Source organism: Labeo rohita, chromosome 1 (genome assembly GCF_022985175.1).
Source record: "Labeo rohita strain BAU-BD-2019 chromosome 1, IGBB_LRoh.1.0, whole genome shotgun sequence".
Taxonomy (NCBI): Eukaryota; Metazoa; Chordata; class Actinopteri; order Cypriniformes; family Cyprinidae; genus Labeo; species Labeo rohita.
In genome coordinates this window covers 22895129-22916128 of record NC_066869.1, presented here as the reverse complement: position 1 = coordinate 22916128, position 21000 = coordinate 22895129, and the positions used below count along the sequence as shown (strand labels likewise).

The following is a 21000-nucleotide window of genomic DNA, read 5'->3' as shown; positions in this document are numbered from 1 at the left end:
AATGTGTGAAGCCTTCCAAAAACAAAACAAAAAACAAAAACATATGTTAATAATGTACTAACGTGTTAAAAAAAAAGGGGAAAAAAGAAAAGAAAGAAATTGACCAATTTACGAATATCTATTTGTTATTATTTTTATTTTATTAATGACTCTTTAGAAATATACCTGACTGAATTCGAATGATTCTAGCTGTCCCAAACTGCGCGAAAAGGCTCATTCATTGTTTAAATTTACTTTAAAAGCATGCGACAGCGTCTTAGCCATTTTGCAATCATCCGTGGTGTACCGAGCTTTTGAAATACCGACGATGACCTTTAGGAGGCGCCAGCGACATGTTTGTTTGAAAGGCCCACATGAGCACTCTGACGTAGGGTTGAAATCTAGCCAGGTAACGGTGTCGTTGCAAACAGGAAAATTACCTCTTTTAGTCGACTTATTTGGTGATAGATTAGAGGGACAGAAGCGTTACAATGCCGGGTAAGTTCTCCTAACAGCTCCGACCTCTTAAAGGAACCATGTTTAATCTTTTGACTTTGTAAGTGTAGTGTGCAGCTCTCACTCTTTGTTTTGTAAAATGGTAGCCGTCGCTGAGTGCGTAGAGTAACAACATAGAAGTAAATCGACACGTTTATCGTGCAGTATAAGGCAAATTAAGCCGTTGTAGTCTTACTTGAGAGAGTTTGTGTAAAGCGCAATGTACACAGAGGCCTAGTGAGATGTATGTGATGCAGTCGTGTGGCTAACTCACGCATCCACCATGCTCCCTCATTTACTTAACGAAATCCTCTAAAACTTAACTATTTAAAACAACTAGCTTCAGTTTGTGCTTCAGTGACATTCAAATAACATTTAAACGCTACTCTGCCAAGGGCAGGCAACATTTTTTCACGTGGAAAGACTGCTGCTGTTGTTGTTGTGGCTCGAGTTAGCACGCATAGCTTCGCGATAATCGCTTACAAACGTAAAGTTAGAGCAAGTGTTTTATTCGAAGGCAGGACATATCTTCCAGCAAAAAGGAAGCTGTTTTAGTTAGAGACTTTTTTAAAATGGTTTATATTGTAGATAGTTTTCTCTGGAGCTTTAGCCAGGCCTCATGTTACAATGAATCAAATCCATGTGGAGAAAGATGGTGTCGACTGACCTCCTCTTTGTCTCATTTATGCAACACACTGATAGTTAGTAACAGATAGTTATATAATGTTCTTTAAAACATGTACGTTACTCAGTGTCGTGCCGTAGGTACTAAAAGAGCTTAATAAACATTATTATCCCTTTGCTTTGTAATATTGAGCGTCTAATTTGCTACCAAGTTTTGTGCGAGACAGTCTTAAACAGAGGGACGGATCATTGTTGCTGTAATAACACTGACTTAAAATTAAATTTGCGTTTTTTAAATGTTTCGAGTAATTAATTTCACACTTGTACATTAATGAGTGAAGGTTTACTGATGCATATAATCTAAACTAATTGTATTTAATGTCCCAAAAGTCTTCATGTTCATTGGTATTAGTTTTGTATGTGTGTGTTTGTTGACTATGTACTGAGAATGCGAGCTGTATTAGTATTAATATAGCATTTTATTACACCCCCAGAACCTGCTGATATTAACAGTCCAGAGGTAGCGAAGACACCAGGAGGAGGCAGCGGATCAGGGAAGGATGAAAATGTTGTGAACGGACACAAGGAGGGGGATGCCAACCCCTTCGCAGAGTACATGTGGATGGAGAACGAGGAAGAGTACAATAGACAGGTCAGTGTGAACCTGCTGAAAAGGTCATTGTCATTTACAGATTTTTTTTTATGGAGAGGTGTTCTAATTTCTTTTCTGTGAATTAAGTTGGTTAACCAATAAGATTCACGCTTTTGGTCACATGCTAAGAACTGACTGAATAGCAAAGAAAAAAAAATCCAAAACCTGCTCTTTTGTCTATGCACTCGGTAAACTTCATAGATGGTACAAAAATCTGATTAGCTGTTAAAAAAAAAAAAAAAACATATAAATGCTATTTTTACAGCATGCTGTGTTGATATTAACTGGGGTAACCAGGGCATTTTAGCTTTTCTATAAACACCACCTTCTGTTAAAAGAGTAAACTTCATTTTAGTTCAGCCCATATGCCAGTTTACAGACAAATTGAATGCAAAAATCAACCTGAGTTTGTAAACAGGTGCTTAGGCTGGATGTCAGAGGTTGCATTTCCATGCAAGTGAGGTGGATGGTGGTTATGTGTGGGTAAAATCATTCACTGTTAAAGGGATAGTTCACCCAAAAATGAAAATTCTGTCATTAATTACTTACCCTCATGTCGTTCCAATCTTGTAAGACCTTTGTTCATCTTTGGAACACAAATTAAGATATTTTTGATGAAATCTGAGAGCTTTCTGACCCTGCGTATGCAGCAGTGCAACTGACACATTCAAGGCCCTGAAAGGTAGTTTTTATAATAGTCAAAGTAAGAGCAGTGGTAATGCACAAGTTTTATGGAAAACATTAGCTTTTTTGTCCATATTTATTTTTTTAATGATCAATACAGATTATTTGTATATGTCTGAGAAAGCATAGCATTTATGATTTGCTTCCTTTGTTAGCGTTTTGTTGTAATGCAAACCACTGTTTATTTCTGTATATAAACTCAAAATAATCTGATGAGATTGAGACTGAGAGCTATCATGTTTGAGCGAGACAGACAGTCAGACTGCTGCGACTGATATTACATCACATCTCAAGTTACATAGTCTGATTTGTTTTCACATTTGCAGTTTAATTTGTTTTTTCCACCATTTGCAGTTTATCTCTCCATCTCTTAACTGTTCAGCAAGTCAGAAGAGTTACCGTAATGACTCTTGAAAAGTGGCACCTCACAGTTCATAGACATTTTATATTTTTATTTTTCAAACAAAGTGGCAGCTGAATTACAACAGTTATGAATTCATACAGTAGCCGCTGACTGTCGGGTTTAACTGCAGGTGGAGGAGGAACTGTTGGAGCAGGAGTTTCTTGAGCGCTGTTTCCAGGAGATGTTGGAGGAGGAGGATCAGGATTGGTTCATTCCTGCCAGAGACCTTCCTCCTGGAGTAGGGCAGATCCAACAGCAGTTTAGCGGGCTGTCGGTCAGTGACGGAAACGCCGAAGACATCGCAGTAAGTGTTAGGACATAATGATTTGATGCTTGATTTATGGGTATTTAAACTAAACAAATCTCACATCCTTCCTGAAAGGAAACCACTTTGTAGATCTGAAATAAACTGTGGTGACGTTTTAACGTTCTGATATGTGCTTCATCTTTCTTTTGCAGCGCAAAAGCAGCTTGAACCCAGAGGCCAAGGAGTTTGTTCCAGGAGTGAAATACTAGAGACCCTCCAGTCAGGGGCTCCTTTATAGAGACTTTATGTGACCGCTGGTGGCCAGGGGTCACCCTCACACATACTTCAATCTTCCTGGGGTTGTGTGGGGCTTGATGGGGTGGGGCTTGTGGGTGGGGGGGTGCTGGATGCTCTTCTATAAGCTTTTTATTTCCGTCTGTCTCCATGTATAACGTGGGCGGGTTACTCAGTGTAATGTTCCTATTGGACCGCTGCAGATTGTGACTAGTTCTCCTGGAAGATCTTTGTATTAATCTCAGAGGAACAGTTATGTGATTTCCACTATTGTGATAGTGACTAGCAGTTTGCCCCCGTGTCATTGCCATTTTCTTTTTTTTTTTTTTTTTTTTTTTTTTTTTTTTTCTTCCTGTCTTCTCTTTTATTTTCTCCAAAAGAAAGTTTGGCGGGGAGGTGTGTGTCATAAGAGTGGGAGGGGAAAGGGCTGGGGACAAAGGAAACCTGACAGTATAAGGACCGTTGATGGGTGGACCATTCTATGATGGACAGAACTGGTGGCAGCTGACAACTTTTGAGGGATTTTCACAGAAACTTTTTTTTTTTTTCCGGTTTCTTTTTTCCTTCCGTTGAAGTTCTGTCACAGTGTGCAACATGCATTAACAAAAATGGAAAAAAAATCTAATAAAACAAGCAGGTTCCCTCTTGGACATGTTCTGTCCCGTGATGTCTTTTTGTGTTTGTGTGTTCAAGCCTCATCTTTTGGCTGGTATCAGGGGAGACTAACTACTAGACCAGTGAGATTTGGCAGCACTTCACATAAACTGGGCTGGTCATTGGAGTTTTGGGTAGGCCTGCAGAGAATTAAATGTCAAATGGTGAGCTACATTATTTTAGTAATGTAAAATGCTTAAAAAATACCATAGTTCAGCTGTTACAAAATGATTTCTTTTCCAAATATATAAATGTTTATGACATCTGAATGTCATTTCATTGTTCTTAAATTAATAGTTGACCCAAAAATGAAAATTTGCTTGAATGTACACATCGTCAGGCCATTCAAGATGTTTCTTCATCTGAATTACATTCCAAATGGCTGATAAAAGCATCACTATAATCGACATGAAATGGAAACCTGCATGTTTTTAAGGCATTTTAACTCTAAAATGTCACATCTGGCCAAAATGTGAGCCCAAAACAACTTTTTTCCAGTGAGAAAGTCCATCCCTATTGTCCTCTAACATCAAAATCAGCCAACATATTTGTTTAGAACGGTTTTTGTTTGTTTTTGTTTGTAAATGGTGCCTGATCTGTGCATATTTCTCTCCTGATTCAGACAAAATTACTTTTTAATTGGTGAAAGCAATATTACGAATAGAGGACTTTTAGCCGTAAACAATAGTTTGAAGTCACCTTGATGGGTTTGTTTATAACAAACATGCAGCTTTTCAACTCAAGATACAATAATTGATAAGCTGGGGAGTGTTTCATAAAGAAAGTTGCCAAATAAGCCAGGTTTATTTTAGTTAGTCTGATTTATTGTCAGTTGATTTGGCTCAAAATAAGTCAGATGAACTGAAATTAGCCTGGCTTATTTGGTAAGCTTGTTTTATGAAACGCCCACCTGGAGTCTTGTGGATTATTCTGATGTTTTTATCAGCTGTTTGGACTCTCCTGACGGCACCCATTCACTGCAGAGGATCCCTTGGTGAGCAAGTGATGTAATGCTACATTTCTCCAAATCTACACCGATCAGGCATAACATTTTGACCGGTGAGAGGTGACGTGATTAACACTGATTTTCTCTTCATCACGGCACGTGTTAGTGGGTGGGATATAATAGGTAGCAAGAGAACATTGTGTCCTCAAAGTGTTGGAAGCAGGAAAATGGGTGAGCGTAAGGATTTGAGTGAGTTTGACAAGGGACAAACTGTGGCTACCTGACAGAGCTCTTGTGGGGTGTTCTTGGTCTGCAGTGGTCAGTATTTATCAAAAGTGGTCCAGGGAAGGAAACTGGCGACAGCGTCATGGACAGTCAAGGTTCATTGATGCATGTGGGGAGCGAAGGCTGGCCCGTGTGGTACGATCCAACAGACGAGGTACTATAGCTCAGATTGCTCAAGAAGTTAATGCTGGTTATGATGGAAAGGTGTCAGAATAAACAGTGCATCACAGTATGATGCATATGGGGCTGCATAGACACAGAACAGTCAGGGTGCACCAGCTGACCCCTGTCCACCGCCGAAAGCATGAACACGTGGACATGTGAGCATTAGAACTAGACCACGGAGCCACGGGAGAAATTGGCCTGGTCTGATAAATCACATTTTCCTTTACATCACGTGGATGGCTGGATGCGTGTGCGTCGCTTACCTGGGAAACACATGGCACCAGGATGCACTTTGGGAAGAAGGCACGCCAGACCTTTCATCGAAATGGTGGCTGTGGGCTCTTTCAGCAGGATAATGTGCCCTGCCACGAAGCAAAAATGGTTCAGGAATGATTTGAGGAGCTCTACAATGAGATTGAGGTGTTGACTTGGCCTCCAAATTCCCTAGATCTCAATCCAATTGAGCATCTGTGGAATGTTCTGAGCAAACAAGTCTGTTCCATGGAGCTGATCTTTGCAATTTACAGGACTCGAGGAATCAACTGCTAATATCTTGGTGCCAGATACCACAGCACACCTTCAGGGGTCTAGAGGAGTCCATGCCTTGACAGGTAAGCGCTGATTTGGCAGCAAAACAACACAATATTAGAAATATGGTCGTAATGTTACGCCTGATTGTTTTTTTCTGATGATGAAACAAACTTGAATGGCCTAAGGCCGAGTTTATTTTCAGCAAATTTTGATTTTTAGGGTGAACTGTTCCCTTAATTGACAGATGCAGTATATTGTCAGAAGTACTTATACTTGTTTCTTGTTTATTGCATTGAAATGTGGGATTTTCCCACTGTCTGTGGTTTCATGGTTACTCCATTGACTAGACAGCCTAAACATCAGTCCAAAGCCACCTGGATAGCAATTTTTCATTGTATGACTATTTACAATTTATGTGTTTGCTTAGAGCATGATTACCAGAAGCAGACAGATACGCCACTTATTGCATAATCAGACATTTAAGACTGAAACCTGTCATAGCGAAACTGCTCCACCTTTTGGAAAAAGGGTTTGTATGATTTCATATTTCGTATTAACATTCCAGATTTTTGTTGAAGCATGGATGTTTTATACATGTATGGATACACTGACGTCTTAATGGTTATCAAAAATCATTTATCATGATTTTTCAAAAACTTCCAGTTCCATTTTTATGATACTTTCCACACTGTTCATAGATGTATTCAGATCTTTTATCATATTAAGTGTTCATGCATTGAAGTTTTTGTCTAGGTTTTTTGCAGGTATACATCATAAGTTTGACTGGAAATCTGTGGAACAGAGGATATGAAGTATGAAGTGATGACCAAGAGTCTGGACACATTTCTGTGTCTGTTTCTTACCATCTGGATACTCTGACATCCAACAACTGAATGATGTCAAAAGATGATAGCAGGTTTTATATGCTTAGTCCTGCATTAAGTAATAGTGTAAAAAATGATTATGTGAATGACTGTTTGTAGACTATTGCTCACTGTAACACAGGATAATACTGCGTCTGTCTGTGAGGCTGCGTGAGTTTGTGTCTGTGTGCCAGTCTGTGCATGTACAATACTTCTGAAACGTGGTTTGGAGACTGTACAAAAGGATCTGAATGTTCTTAAGGAGGGTCAGTATTTCCAAATGTTAAATTTTAATATATTATGTCACTGTAAGTGTTCATATCTAAGTTGTAACCTTATGGTCACATAAATTCAGTTACTGAAAAGTTGCTAATAATTAGCGGGGCACAATGGGGCTAAAAGTCCCCCTCAGGAATTACAAGGCTTCTTAAATAATAAAAACTACTTTTTTTTTTTTTTTTGTTCATTCCCTCAGAAAAACAATTTATTGCAGTTTTACAGCCCTCAGCTGTTCTGATATATGTAGTTTAAATATAGGCATATGATTCTTATTAGTGATTTAAAACTAAATCCTATTCTAATCTTAATGCACTACCAGTCAAAAGTTTTTGAACAGTTTGATTTTAATGGTTTTCTTCTGCCCAACAAGCCTGAATTTATTTGATCCAAAATGCAGCAAAAGCAGTAATAATGTGAAGTGTTTTTACTATTTAAAATAACTGCTTTTTATTTGAATATATTTTAAAATGTAATTTATTCCTGTGATCAAAGCTAAATTTTTAGCATCATTACTTAAGTCTTCAGGGTCACATGGTCCTTCAGAAATCATTCTAATATGGTGATTTGCTGTTCAAGAAACATTTAGCAATATTTAAAACAGTTGAGTACATTTTTTCAGGATTTTTTTATGAATAGAAAAATCCAAAGATCAGCATTTATCTGAAATAAAAAAGTTTTTGTAACATTATACACTATACCATTCAAAAGCTTGGAGTATTAGGAAAGAAATTACAGAAATCAATACTTTTATTTAGCAGTGATGCTTTAAATTGATCGAAAAATATGATTTGTAATATTTATAATAGATTCCTAGTTCAGATAAATGCTGTTCATCTTAACTTTCTATTCATCAAAGAAACCTGAAGTAATTCTACTCAGCTGTTTTCAACATAATAATAATAATAATAAAAAATGTTTTTGGAGTAGTAAAAATGATTTCTGAAAGATCATGGGACTGGAGTAATTACGCTAAAACATTTCAGCTTTGAAATCACAGGAATAAATTAAATTCAAAAATATATAAAAATAAAAAACATTAATTTAAAATAGTAGAAATATTTCAAAATTGTACTGTTTTTTGCTGTACATTGGATCAAATAAATGCAGGACTGGTGAGCAGAATAACCTTTATTAAAAAAAAAAAACGTCTGACTGTTAGTGTATGGTTATATTTAATTAATGCTCAACTTTAGTGATTCCTAGTTGGAGTATAAAGTCTAAAGTCGAACAACAAACAGCTGAATAACCATTATTTATACAGCTTGTCATGAGATAATACAGATTTTTAGTATGCCATGGTTATCCAGCTGTTTGATGTTTATTTATATATTGATTATGCCAAACTGAGCCATAAATGTTGGGGAAATACTAAAGCTATTCAAATGTATAATTCAGACATACATCAAGTGACTATTCATTGCTCTAAGTCAAACAGTGGCCGTTTTTTTTTTTTTTTTTTTTTTTTTTTTTTTCCAATTTTTTTTTTAAGAGGTGGAGTCTAAGTGTACACTTACTCTAACACATGTGAAAGGCTTGGTAATATGCATTAACAGTTAAAGGGAGGTCACACATTGTGCTCTGAAAGGATAAACTATTTGTCAAAACAGTTTTTGGGCTGTCAGAGGTTAAGTAGTAGGCATGGACACTCACGGGAAACAAGGTGAAGTTTATCTACAACATCAGAAACATGGTGAGGTAAGACAATATTGGTATGTTGTCATTTATTTTCAGGTATTGAGAACAGACAGATGTTTTTGTGTTTGTTAACCTCAAATCTAAAACTACAAAATGTGTTTATAGCTGAACTAAAATACTTTAGAAACTGTTTACAATGATGTTACACTAAGTATTGATGTTGTGGCTTGTAGAAATCTTGGAGAAACAAAGTAGGGCAGTCATATATAATTATATGATTTTAAATGGGTATTTGCTTGTAATTTTTTAAAATAGCACACCATGCCCCCATGTTTTGGCATAAACACTCTGTTATAAGGTCATGTTCTGGTATGAGATGGATTGAACAGAACTGCCTCTACAAGTTGAAACTTGGTGTGCATATCCCGGTCTTGGTTTTTGTATGACAGCACATTCCATTGAAAAAAACACGCCCTCGTGAAAGTGCATTTCACGTTGTGCCAGATTTTGGCCCTGCCTTACACGCACACAATACGTGTGAGGTAAATGAGGGATTGGCTGAGTGAGTAATTACATCCTCCAACATGAAGTACCTTTTAACATCTTTTTAGTGCTAATATTTAGCAATCCAGAGGTGTGTTCATTACCTGAAGCACAAATTCCACTGAATAGATCTTATCAAATCTGATAAATCTAACTGTCTTTGTAATATTCTAAGTAATATATGTCTAAGTAATATTCTATTTGTTCTTAACAGAAGTGGAAGCGATATTGGTTGACCCTTCATCCGGCTAGTCGGCATGGCATTGCACGGTTAGAGTTATCAGAGGCTGTTCATGAGCGGTCAACTGTGGTGGTCAGACGACATCCAGAGAGGAAAGTTGTACGTCTTGCCGACTGTGTGAGTGTCGTCAAGCTGCCTCCTCATGCAGAGGCTTGTCCAGGGGAAAACATGGCCGCTTTCTGCGTGGAGATGGAGGACAAGAGGCTTGTGTTTGCAGCAGAGAAAGAAAGCTGTGGAGAATGGGTGGACATAATATGTAACATTGCCTTTCAGGTGAGGGTTTTTTGGATTGGTCTTATGGGCCTCAAACATTTGAACAGTGGTGTATATATGAAAAAACAAACCATTTAAGATGTATAAAGTTATGTGGTTGAGTTTAAGATCCTAATACAATGAAAAACGCAGATAATTTGCAGATTATTTGAAATACTGTAACCTTTACTCCACTGATTGTTATTTATGCCATTCATAATTTCACAGAAACACACTAAAAGTGCGCCACAGCCGGTACCTCGTATGGAGGACAATCAGATCTACATGTCCAGAGAACAATGTGAGTACAAACAAAGATCAAAACAACATGCTGTCATGTTCCTGAAAGGCCAATCCCACCACTTCCTATGTCATTCCTCTGTAAAGTGTGGACTGAGCCAACAATGAACCACTTTCATGCAGATCTGGTTTAAAAAGTAAACAGATGGTATAACCTTTGACCCCTAAAGTATATCTTAAATTTAATTATGATCATCTAATCTCAATTTCTGTTTTATTTTAGTGTGCGAGTTTAAAGTGGTTGTACTGCAGAATGAGGCTTCAGTTCGATGTGGATTGAAAGGACAGTACTGGCTACAAGCTGGCGAGGACATGCTAGTTCTTCAAGATCTGGAGACCAGGAGGACTGTAATGGAGTGGCCGTACAAGCTGCTGCGCCGCTATGGGCGAGATAAGGTCAGCAGAAAAATACTTAATGTACATTACGGAAATAAGAAGAAATTTACACTGCTATTCAAAAGTTTTCATATTTTTTAAAAGAATTATCTTATGCTCATCAAGACTGGATTTACTTGATCACAAATACAAAAAAGAACAGTAATGTTGTGGAATATTATTATAGTTTAAAATAATGGTTTTCTATTTTAATACATTTTAAAATATAATTTATTCCTGTGATGGCAAAGCTGAATTTTCAACATCATTACAGGCTTCAGTGTCACATGATCCTTCAGAAATCATTCTAATATGCTGATTTATTACTTTCATTATCAGTGTTGGAAACAGTTGTGCTGCCAAATACTTGAAACATGTAATACTTTTTTCTTTTGATTCTTTGAGTACAAAATTAAAAAGAACAGCATTTATTCAAAATAGAAAACTTTTCTAACAATGTAAGTCTTTGCTATCACTTTTATCAGTTTAACACATCTTTGTGAATAAATGTATTAATTTCTGCCTTGATGAGCATAAAAACACCTTTAAAAAAAACATTACAAATCTTACTGATCCCAGACTTTTGAACAGCAGTGTAATCAAATGTGATTCTTTTTTTAGTGTAAAATAGGAGGTGCCTCATATTTTTATAATCAAAACAAACTTAATTTGAACAATACTACTGTAAAGGTATTGTATATTATGGATGTATATTATAAAGTAAAATATATTATATGTTAATTACATGTTAATATGTTGTTATAGACTACCAGTCAAAAGCCTGAGGTCAGTTAGATTTTTTTTTCTGTAAAGGAACAATAAACTGATCTAAAGTACTGACTGTGAAGACAAAAAATTCAGTATTTAAAAAAAATGATGTTCTTTTGAACTTGATATTCATCAGTGAATTAAAAAAAAAAAATGTATTGCTGTTTCAACAAAAATATTAAGCAGCACAACTGTTTTCAATGTTGATAATAAAAATAAATGTTTCTTAAAGAAGTTCACTTCCAGAACAAAAAATTAAAGATAATGTACTCATCCCATTGTGATCCAAGATGTTCATGTCTTTCTTTCATCAGTTGTAAAGAAATTTTGTTTTTTCAGGAAAACATTTCTAGATTGCTCTCCATATAGTGGACTTCTATGGTGCCCCGGGTTTGAACTTCCAAAATGCAGTTTAAATGCGGTTTCAAACGATCCCAAATGCGGTTGTAAATTATTCCAGCTGAGGAAGAACGGTCTTATCTAGCGAAACAAGTATATAAATTGGAATTAAAAAAAAAAAAAAAAAACAATATAAATTTTTATATCGCCTGGGATCGTTTACAACCACATTTGGGATCGATTGAAGCCTCATTTAAACTGCATTTTGGAAGTCTACTAAATGGAGAAAAATCCTGTAATGTTTTCCTCAAAATACATAATTTCTTTACAACTGAAGGAAGAAAGACATCTTGGATGACAAGCGGGTGAGTACATTATCTGTAAATTTTTGTTCTGGAAGTGAACTATTCCTTTAAATACCAAACCAGCATATTAGATTGGTTTCTAAAGGATCGTGTGACACTGAAGACTTGGAGTAATGCTGAAAATTTAACTTTGCCATCACAGGAATAAATTACACTTTAATATATATTTTAATAGAAAATGGTTGTTTTAAATTGTAATAATATTATACAAAATTACTGTTTTAACTGTATTTTTAATCAAATAAATGTAGCCTTTGTGACCAGAAAAATTTCACCCAAAAACAACTCAAACTTTTCTTAAAAATAATTCCAAAACTATAAATTGTAGAGGATTTTTTAGTGTATATTATAAGGTAACTTACAGTTACAGTTACATTTTATATCCATTTCCCATTAAAATTACTTATTTATTTATTTAGTGCTTACAAATATTTTTCACTTTCTCTCTATTTCTTTCTAGATCCTTTTTTCTATTGAAGCAGGCAGGCGCTGTGAATCGGGCCCTGGAACCTTTAACTTTGAGACCAGACAAAGTGAAGAGATTCTTCACCTTATTGAGTCGGCTATTCGCCAGCAGAAGAGCCTTGCTGTTACTGGAGACAGGCACTCGCCACATTCTCCACGTTCTCGTTCTCCTCGCTCACCCCTGCCCAGGCGCCCTGAAAGTTTTATTTCACTTGATACAGAGGGCAACAGCCCTCAGTCTTCAGACGCAAAACCTCCCTTGAACTCTACTCCATCAGATGCTCTTGGCCCAAACATATACACCATCTCAAATCCTGTACATAGAAAATCTGCAAGTCCTGTCAGCTCACCCGAAGCTGTGTATGCAAACCCTGCAGATTCTATTAGCTCCTCAAAAAGCACACACTCAGATCCTGGTGACGGTATTGGCATGATTGAGCCTGTGTATGCAAATCCTGCCATTTTAATAGGCAGACCTGAACCTGTGTATACAGATATAAAGACAGATCCTCTCCCGTCTCATCATAAGAATGATTCAGAACCAGTGTATTCTGACCCTGCAGATGTCATCCGCCCGAAATCTAACAGCTGTGTCCATGCCAACCCTACTAACCCGACGGAATGCCGACCAGTCAAGACAACGCCAAACAATGATAAACAGCAAGAACCTGTGTACTCTGAGGTGTACGACCATGTCAAACTAAACATAAGCAACAAACCTGAACAGGAGCCTGAGGAACCAATTTATAGTGTACCAGAGATTGTAAAGTCACCTCAAAACAATAGCTCTCAACAACACAAAATGCCTGAAGAGAACCAACCCATCTACAGCAAAGTTAACAAGCCACCCAAAACGCCTCAGCCTCTCCATGAAAAGAAGCTAAGCCAATCGTCGGATGTTGTCTCTGAGGACCTTGGAATGATTTAATTACATGAATGTCTTCTCATATGTAGCTTTTAATATTTAATATTTGAAATGTATTATTTTTTCTCCCACTAATTACATTATTTATTAATCCTTTATCCTTTTATAAGACGTTGTGGAATAAAGACTGTAAATACATTTTGTATTGTGTAACACTGATGCACATTATAAAAAGTAGAAGCTCATTTCCAGAATAAAAAATTCCTGATAATTTGCTCACCCACATGTGATCCAAGATGTTCATGTCTTTCTCTCTTCAATCGTGAATAAATTAAGGTTTTTAATGGAAACACTCCAGGATTGTTCTTCATATAGTGGACTTCAGTGGCGGCCAATGGGTTGAAGGGCTCTACATTTGTGGTTAAAAAGTATATAAAATGTTACATTGAAAGCTACATTTAAACTCCAGTTTGTACCTTCAACCTGTTGCCCACCATCAAAGTCCACCTATTTGAAGAAAAATCCTGGAATGTTTTCCTCAGAAAACACATTTGTTTGCGACTGAAAAAAGAAAGACATGAAAATCTTAGATAACAAGGGGGTGAGTAAATTATGAGGATTTTTTTTTAGATGGAAGTGAGCTTCTCCTTTAATTTATATTTTGTTTTACAAGCCCAAATATGTTGCATTTATTAATGATTGATGCACGACAGCAGAATTAAATAAGCATTTTATGAAATGTATGCGTCTTTCACAATAGCTAAAATCTCGGCAAAGCTCAGACTGGTCAAAAAACAGATCTGAAACAATTTGGGTTTATAAATGAGGCACCACTGAACCTTTAAAAGCCACAAACAAACGGCTTAGCCGACATTAACCTAAATTAACTGTAACTGAGACAGTGACTTAACCAAAATATAACTGACAGAGTGGCCAAAAACCAATAACAGTTTCATTCATTCAGTAAATGTGTTATTGAAAAGCGTCGACACTAGATTGGTGTGCGCTGTAAAAGAGTCTTTATGGCTTTTACGTCACTACTACTGACCGGAAGTGCTGAGCGATGTCAAACCCGAGCAAATGATTGTTATTCCCACGCTGTTTTGAAGATATGCCTTTAAATTTCTGAATTCTGTATCACTTTCATCCAGCTCCCAAATCATTGAACGTTTATTGAAACTTGCCGTTGGACGCTTAAACGTTAACCATGTCAAATCGCATCGCTTTCCAGACTCAGTTAGCTTCCATTATGGAGGTGCTGGCAAACGCAGCGGTGGCTGAGATATGTAAACTCGTAGACGACGACTACGCGGTTATAAACTTACAGATGACTCAATGCCAGCGTGAAAACAAAGCGCTGAAAAGAAAACTTCACATACTGGAGCTTAAAATGGCACGGGGGTTTGCAGAGAGGAGGATTAGTTCACTGAATCGCACTAACCGGGTTCAAGTGAGCGCCGCTTTGTCAGACAAATACAGGAACCAAACTAACGGTGTGCTATCATGAAACCTTACATAAAATATTATACTGTCAGTGTCTCTGTCACACCAAATACACTGTAAAGGCTAATGTGGTTAAAGTACCCTGCTTTGTGTTGTTTCTCTGGTTTTCATACATCCAGACGTGCTGTTTGGAGCTCAGTTTAACTCGGGACTGTGGAGAGGTGGAGGGACAGACTCAACTGCTCAGCCAGCTGTAAATGAAAGTAACAATATGGTAGGTCAGCTGTTATCTCTTGATAACCACAATAACTAGTTTAGCCACATTTTAGCGTGTCAATAATAATGGGATAGACAGATAAAAAATGTATTTTTATATCGCTGTCCACAATACAAAATTTTAATGATTTATTGAAACATTTATGAAACATTTCTTGTAATTAAAGACAGGAGATGCCGTATTATCAGAAGCAGAAACAGTGCTAATAAAGGATGAGATGTTTGAGGAAGACCAAACACAGCAGAGACTGTTCATCAGAGATGGTGGTGAGTGGATAGAAGAACATAAACCACATGTGTGACCCTGCACCACAAAACCAGTCATAAGGGTCCAGATTTTGCTGAATAAATCAGCTTTTCATTGATGTATGGTTTGTTAGGATAGGATGATATTTGGCTGATATACAACTGGAATCTGAGGGTGCAAAAAAATCAAAATACTGAGAAAATCGCCTTTGAAGTTGTCCAAGTCCTTGGCAATGCATATTGCTAATCAAAAATTACGTTTTGATATGTTTATGGTAGAAAATGTGCAAAAAATCTTCATGGAACATCCTAACATCCTAATGATTTTTGGCATAAAAGAAAAATCAATAGTTTTGACCCATACAATGTATTTTTGGCTGTTGTTACAAATATACCTGTGCTACTTCAGACTGGTTTTGTGAACCAGGGTCACATATTATGAACATAACGGGGTTAGATAACTAAAAATACCCATTTTAACTCTGTCTTCGCACTGTTTCTCTTCATTTAGGAGTAGAAGACACGCCATCACAGACTGGAGAAGCAGGTTTTGGTGATGTTCAGATGGTGAAAGATGATGATCAGGTCTCTGGGATGCAGCAGCCGACTTTGGAGGTCAGTGGATCTGACACTGCGCTTAAATCTGAGCCAGAGTTTGAGAGTGTTAAGGGGATATCCCAAGAGCCCGTAGAATTACATGGCGAAGCAAAGTTTGATTTGAATGGAAAATCCAGTCCTATGAGGGATTATTTAATGCAAGGGAGTGATAATGCAGACTTGGGGCTGCGATCTTGCACGTACGTGAACAGTGCGAGATTAGCCGAGAGCCAATCCTCAGGCGCTTTGCGGCATTCAGAAATCATAGAGGTCGACTCTGCAGAGGAGGGGGAAGACATTTCTGTGTGGGCTAGCAAAGTACCACGTGGGAAAAGTCAGGCTACACATGTTTATCCCCAGTACGCGAGGGAGGAACATCAGGATAGCAGGATCCTCTTGCCTTCCTCCAATCCGCCTCTGGTGGCAAATGACTTTGTAGCAGTGCCATCAACATCTTCAAAGATTCAGGGCACGGACGGCTACCACAATGTCAGAGATGTCATATTTAACCAGCAAAGAGTTGGTCGAACTAAAAATGACAAAGTTCCTCGTGAGAAACTTTTTGCCTGCACATATTGTGGCAAAGTGTTCAATCGCCCCAAAAAGGTGGTGATCCACCAACGGATTCACACAGGTGAGAAGCCATTCAAATGTAACACCTGCGGGAAGTTCTTTGCAGAGGCGGGAAACCTGAGAAAACACCAGAAAGTCCATACGGGAGAACGACCGTATAGTTGTACCCAGTGTGGACAGACATTTGCCTGGATTCGAAACCTCAAAAACCACCAGCAGAAGTACCATCCTGATATGTTAACTACAGAAGAGCTGCTTTCTCTAGGAGTCAAGAAATGATTACCAGATTACTGCTCATGAGTGTGTATTATACCACCGTCATATTTCTTCTGGATGAGACTTTCATTTAAATTATATACATGATTTACACTGTTTTTGATCAATAGGGATATGAGTCTAAGTGTTTTTATATAATAAGCAAATTCAGAGCAAAGCTCTGTCCTGTGGTGTACTGTAGAAAAAAGTGAAGCAACTTAGTCAAAATGCAGTTTTTGATATAATAAGTGTTGAACATGTTTAAATAAACATTTCTGCACTCATTTTGTGTTTGTTTTTTGAAATGAAAATGATGACCCTGAAGGGAGGTAGTTGGAGGAAGTAAAACCTTCATGGCATCAAGTGGTCACTGCCTTTGCAACCACAAGTGTAAAATTTACTTATCAATATTGAATAGTGAAAACTTATTTAAATAATATCCAGAATTTATTCAGCACTGTGCAATGACATGATTTCAGATTTTTCATGTGATGAATGATTAGATCCACATACTGGACTAAAGGAAACACAGCCAATTGATAAATACTAATAAATCATACTCTGGTTTTTCAACAGTTTCATAAATACTTGATTTTCTTTAAAAAAACATCCACAGCTGTTTGTACAGTCAAACTTTAGACATTAGGAACATTATAACAACCACTAAGCACAATTCATCATATACAAGAAATCCCTAGTTAATTTACACATGGGAATTTCAGTAAATTACCTTGATGTTTATATGTCAGCCAGGGACATCTTGTAACACAACACCTTGTTTCATGTGTTCAGCAGCAAGGACAGGTGGAAGACGGAGAGCCAGAAACAATAGTGATAAAGGACGATCTGAATGACCAGTGGGAAAGAAGCCAGACACAAGCCGTAATTGTGCAAGATGGTGAGTAGAGGGCCAAAAGCAGTCCTCTGTTTGACTCTCAAGTCAATTGTAAAATAGTATGATACCCTTTGTGTTGAATTAAATGTCTTTGTTATAAGACTTGCTCAAAAAGATAGAGTGGCAGTGAATTGCTGCTGCAATAAAAGACCATGCAGCAGATCTAGAAATTCTGTCTTTAATTACTCACCCTCATGTCATTCCAAACCCGTAAGACCTTTGTTTATCTTCAGGACACAAATTAAGATATTTCTGATGAAATCCGAGAGCGTTCTGACTCTGCATAGACAGCAACACAACACGTTGAAGGCCCAGAAAGGTAGTAAGGACATCGATAAAATAGTCCATGTGACATCAGTGGTTCAAATATAATTTTATGAAACAATGAGAATTTTTTTGTGTGCAAAGAAGACAAAAATAAGGACTTGGGTGAACTGTCTTCAAGATAAGCGTGCAGTCTAACGCTTCTTGGTTGGAGTGATATTAAAAACTAAACTAGATAGGAAAAAAAGGCTGATTGGCTGGTGAAGCCAGTCAGCGCCATGTTAGAGTTTCATAACTGAGCTAGTTATTTATATTTAAATCTAGTATCCAGAAAAATGACTGTTAATTTTCTTCCCTCAGCGGAGTCAAATACAGAAATTTGTAGCGGAAAACTTTCTACCTCACCAGCCAAGAGCACAGTTGCACCTGGTGCCGAGAAGGTTTGTTGATTTACTGTTCTCTTAAGATGCAAAAAAAAAAAAAAACTAGGACAGAGCTAAAGAGTGCCAACAGGAAAGTAAGAAGTAGGCCACTTTGGGATCATAACAAAAAAATGAATGTAGTTTTATTTTGTTTCCAGCCTGTAGAGATGGAATTTTCCCATTCAAGTGAAAATGGACAGGATAGGAGTCAGAGAACCAACATTTCTCCATCCACTGTACTGCAGATACAGGGTGAGTTGAGTAGAAGTAAACAGATGAAGGTTTAATCCATCAATGCATATATACATTGCATGTGTACATACAGTTAAAGTCAAGTTTACATAAACCTTGCAGAAACTGCAGAAATGTTTACCAATATAAGGGATTATTTATTTAGTATTGACCTGAATAAGATATTTCACATAAAAGACGTTTACATAGAGAAAATAATAGCTGAATTTATTAAAATTACCCCGTTTAAAATTTTGCATACACTTTATTTTTAATACTGTGCTGTTACCTGAATGATCCACAGCTGTTTTTTTTTTTTTTTTGTTTAGTGATAGTTGTTCATGAGTCCCTTGTTTGTCCTGGACAGCTTGCTGTTTTTCAGAAAAATCTTTCAGGTCCCACAAATTCTTCGGTTTTTGAGCATGTTTGTGTATTTGAACCTTTTCCAACAATGACTGTATGATTTTGAGATCCATCTTTTCACACTGAGGACAACTAAGGGCCTTATATGCAACTATTACAGAAGGCTCAAACGCTCACTGATGCTTCAGAAGGAAAAATGATGCATTAAGAGCCATGGGTGTAAACTTTTAAATGGAATGAGGATGTTTACATTTTTCTTATATTGCATAAATATCACTTTTTTTTTCCATTTAGTACTGCCCTTCAGAATCTACGGAAGATACATGTTTCCCAGAAGACAAAATAAGTTAAATTTACCCTGATATTCAAATTCAAAAAGTTTTCATGCCCCGGCTCTTAATGCATCATTTTTCTTTCTGATGCATCAGTGAACGTTTGAACCTTCTGTAATAGTTGTATATGAGTTCCTCAGTTGTCCTCACTGTGAAAAGATGGATCTCAAAACCTCAAATACATTTTGTATAATCCCTCTTATTTTGGTAAAATAACATTTTGCAGATTCTGCAAGGTGTGTGTAAACATTTGACTTCAGCTGTATATGCACACTATATACAACTATGTTAATAAACAGATTTGAATGTCATCTTAAATGTAGAGCTGTTTGCAGATTAAAAGTACTCTGACAGTATCTGAATGTATTTACATCCAGGTGCTGTTGAGTCCAGTCCAAGCAGTTCTCAACAGCACCAGTACCACAGGTTTGCTGTTCGACCTAGCAAAAGTCTAACAACAGGAGAAACTGCAGCTCTCACAGGCTCAGGGCACGTACACAAGGGAATGGCGAAAAGCAGAACTTCACCTACAAACCAGCCTCTGCTCAGTAGAGATAAGACAGCCACTGAAATGTCAGGAACAGACTGCTTGTTGTATGACAGACCGGCAGAACCCCAAACCAGCTTCATGCACTGGCCCACACATCCATCCTGCTCATATACAGAATCAGACCAGGATCAAGACTGTATGCTGGTTCAGTCAGAGACTGTATCATCTATTAGAAGCTCCAAAGGTGGACGGGATGGAGCATCATCTACCCGAACACATGCTGTTAGAAATACAGCGGAGGGGCCTATCAGAGAAGATGAAAGGTGGAAACAAACAGCCATTTTGAGACAAAGCCAAACTGAAGCATCAGGCCACGCAAGTAGACCCGAAGTGATTCAGTCAGAGACTGCAAGCAGAACAAAGCCTTCATATTTCACTGTGATTCCCCAAATGATGTCTAACTTAAGTCAGCCTGGGGCTTCTCTTGCCAGGCTGCAGCTACCAAAGCACATGGAAAAAGGTAGGCGGAAGAGCTACGTTTGTAAGTATTGTGGAAAGGCGTTCCCTGGGCTGTCCAATGTTGTGGCCCACCAGCGAGTGCATACAGGAGAAAGGCCCTTTAAGTGTGACACATGTGGGAAGCTTTTCACAGAGGCAGGCAACCTCAAGAAACACCAAAGAGTTCACACAGGAGAGAAACCCTTCATCTGTCCCCGCTGTGGGAAACGATTCGCCTGGATCTGCAACCTCAAGACACATCAGCAGTCGGCCTCCTGTGGAGGAGTCTGATATAACATATCTGATGACAATGCAGGGCTTCCAACTCATGCCTTCTTATGAACCCAATGGAATTCTGGAATAATTTACACAAGAAAGAAAAGGGGTGTAATAAATATAAATGGAAAGATTAAAGTCTGTAGATGTTAGCAGCGATTAAAGCAATTGTCTTCGGTGTTTTTATGTTGACTGTCCGTGAATTGTAATATTAAAAGTGAACAGCAGGTGGTGCACGAACACTAATAAACAGGGCGTCCATCGGCGTTTTACCTTTTGCATTACCAACACGGTATTAACGGATTTGGCAGTACAAACGGTCTGCGGGTTTTTTTTTTTTTTTAATACCTTAAATGTGCTTATTAAAGGTATTTAAAGTTCTTTTAAGTTTAATGTGTGTGTGGTATTATAATACGTTCTTTGTTTCGAATATTTTGGCCAGGGAACGTGGCGTAACTGCCCGGCTAGCTCAGTCGGTAGAGCATGAGACTCTTAATCTCAGGGTCGTGGGTTCGAGCCCCACGTTGGGCGCAGAAGCTTTTTAGTACTTCTAGATGCAAAATTATGTTTTTTTCCAGAGAATAGTTCTG

At 37.6% G+C, this 21000-nt stretch overlaps 3 protein-coding genes and 1 non-coding gene across 8 annotated transcripts; all 4 read left to right on the top strand.

Annotated features, from left to right (window-relative positions):
- Positions 1 to 315: 315 nt before the first annotated feature.
- On the top strand, positions 316 to 4028 carry paip2b (poly(A) binding protein interacting protein 2B). The gene is made up of 4 exons (XM_051112891.1): positions 316 to 477; positions 1593 to 1750; positions 2968 to 3141; positions 3297 to 4028. Exons 1-4 carry the CDS (start codon positions 471 to 473, stop codon positions 3351 to 3353), a joined length of 396 nt encoding a protein of 131 aa, XP_050968848.1. The 5' UTR covers positions 316 to 470; the 3' UTR covers positions 3354 to 4028.
- A 137-nt stretch (positions 4029 to 4165) lies between these two features.
- On the top strand, positions 4166 to 13719 carry dok1a (docking protein 1a). 4 transcript variants are annotated; one of them, XM_051112533.1, is made up of 7 exons: positions 4166 to 6039; positions 6387 to 6488; positions 6713 to 6875; positions 9494 to 9793; positions 10001 to 10073; positions 10296 to 10468; positions 12380 to 13716. In XM_051112533.1, the coding sequence occupies exons 4-7, from the start codon at positions 9689 to 9691 to the stop codon at positions 13310 to 13312; spliced, it is 1284 nt and encodes a 427-aa protein (XP_050968490.1). In that variant the 5' UTR covers positions 4166 to 6039; positions 6387 to 6488; positions 6713 to 6875; positions 9494 to 9688; the 3' UTR covers positions 13313 to 13716. The 4 variants fall into 4 exon arrangements, with proteins under 4 accessions (XP_050968490.1, XP_050968484.1, XP_050968476.1 ...); XM_051112527.1 differs by having other exon boundaries at positions 6387 to 6875; XM_051112519.1 differs by lacking the exons at positions 4166 to 6039; positions 6387 to 6488; positions 6713 to 6875 and adding an exon at positions 6884 to 8791 and having other exon boundaries at positions 12380 to 13719.
- Positions 13720 to 14289: 570 nt separating this feature from the next.
- On the top strand, positions 14290 to 20936 carry si:ch211-89o9.6 (zinc finger protein 90 homolog). 2 transcript variants are annotated; one of them, XM_051112456.1, is made up of 8 exons: positions 14290 to 14742; positions 14872 to 14966; positions 15136 to 15235; positions 15726 to 15829; positions 17432 to 17537; positions 18159 to 18238; positions 18379 to 18472; positions 19524 to 20936. In XM_051112456.1, the coding sequence occupies exons 1-8, from the start codon at positions 14457 to 14459 to the stop codon at positions 20423 to 20425; spliced, it is 1767 nt and encodes a 588-aa protein (XP_050968413.1). In that variant the 5' UTR covers positions 14290 to 14456; the 3' UTR covers positions 20426 to 20936. The 2 variants fall into 2 exon arrangements, with proteins under 2 accessions (XP_050968413.1, XP_050968421.1); XM_051112464.1 differs by having other exon boundaries at positions 14291 to 14742; positions 17435 to 17537.
- On the top strand, positions 20869 to 20941 carry trnak-cuu (transfer RNA lysine (anticodon CUU)). The gene has a single exon. It is a non-coding gene; the product is annotated as a tRNA-Lys (tRNA).
- Positions 20942 to 21000: the final 59 nt, after the last annotated feature.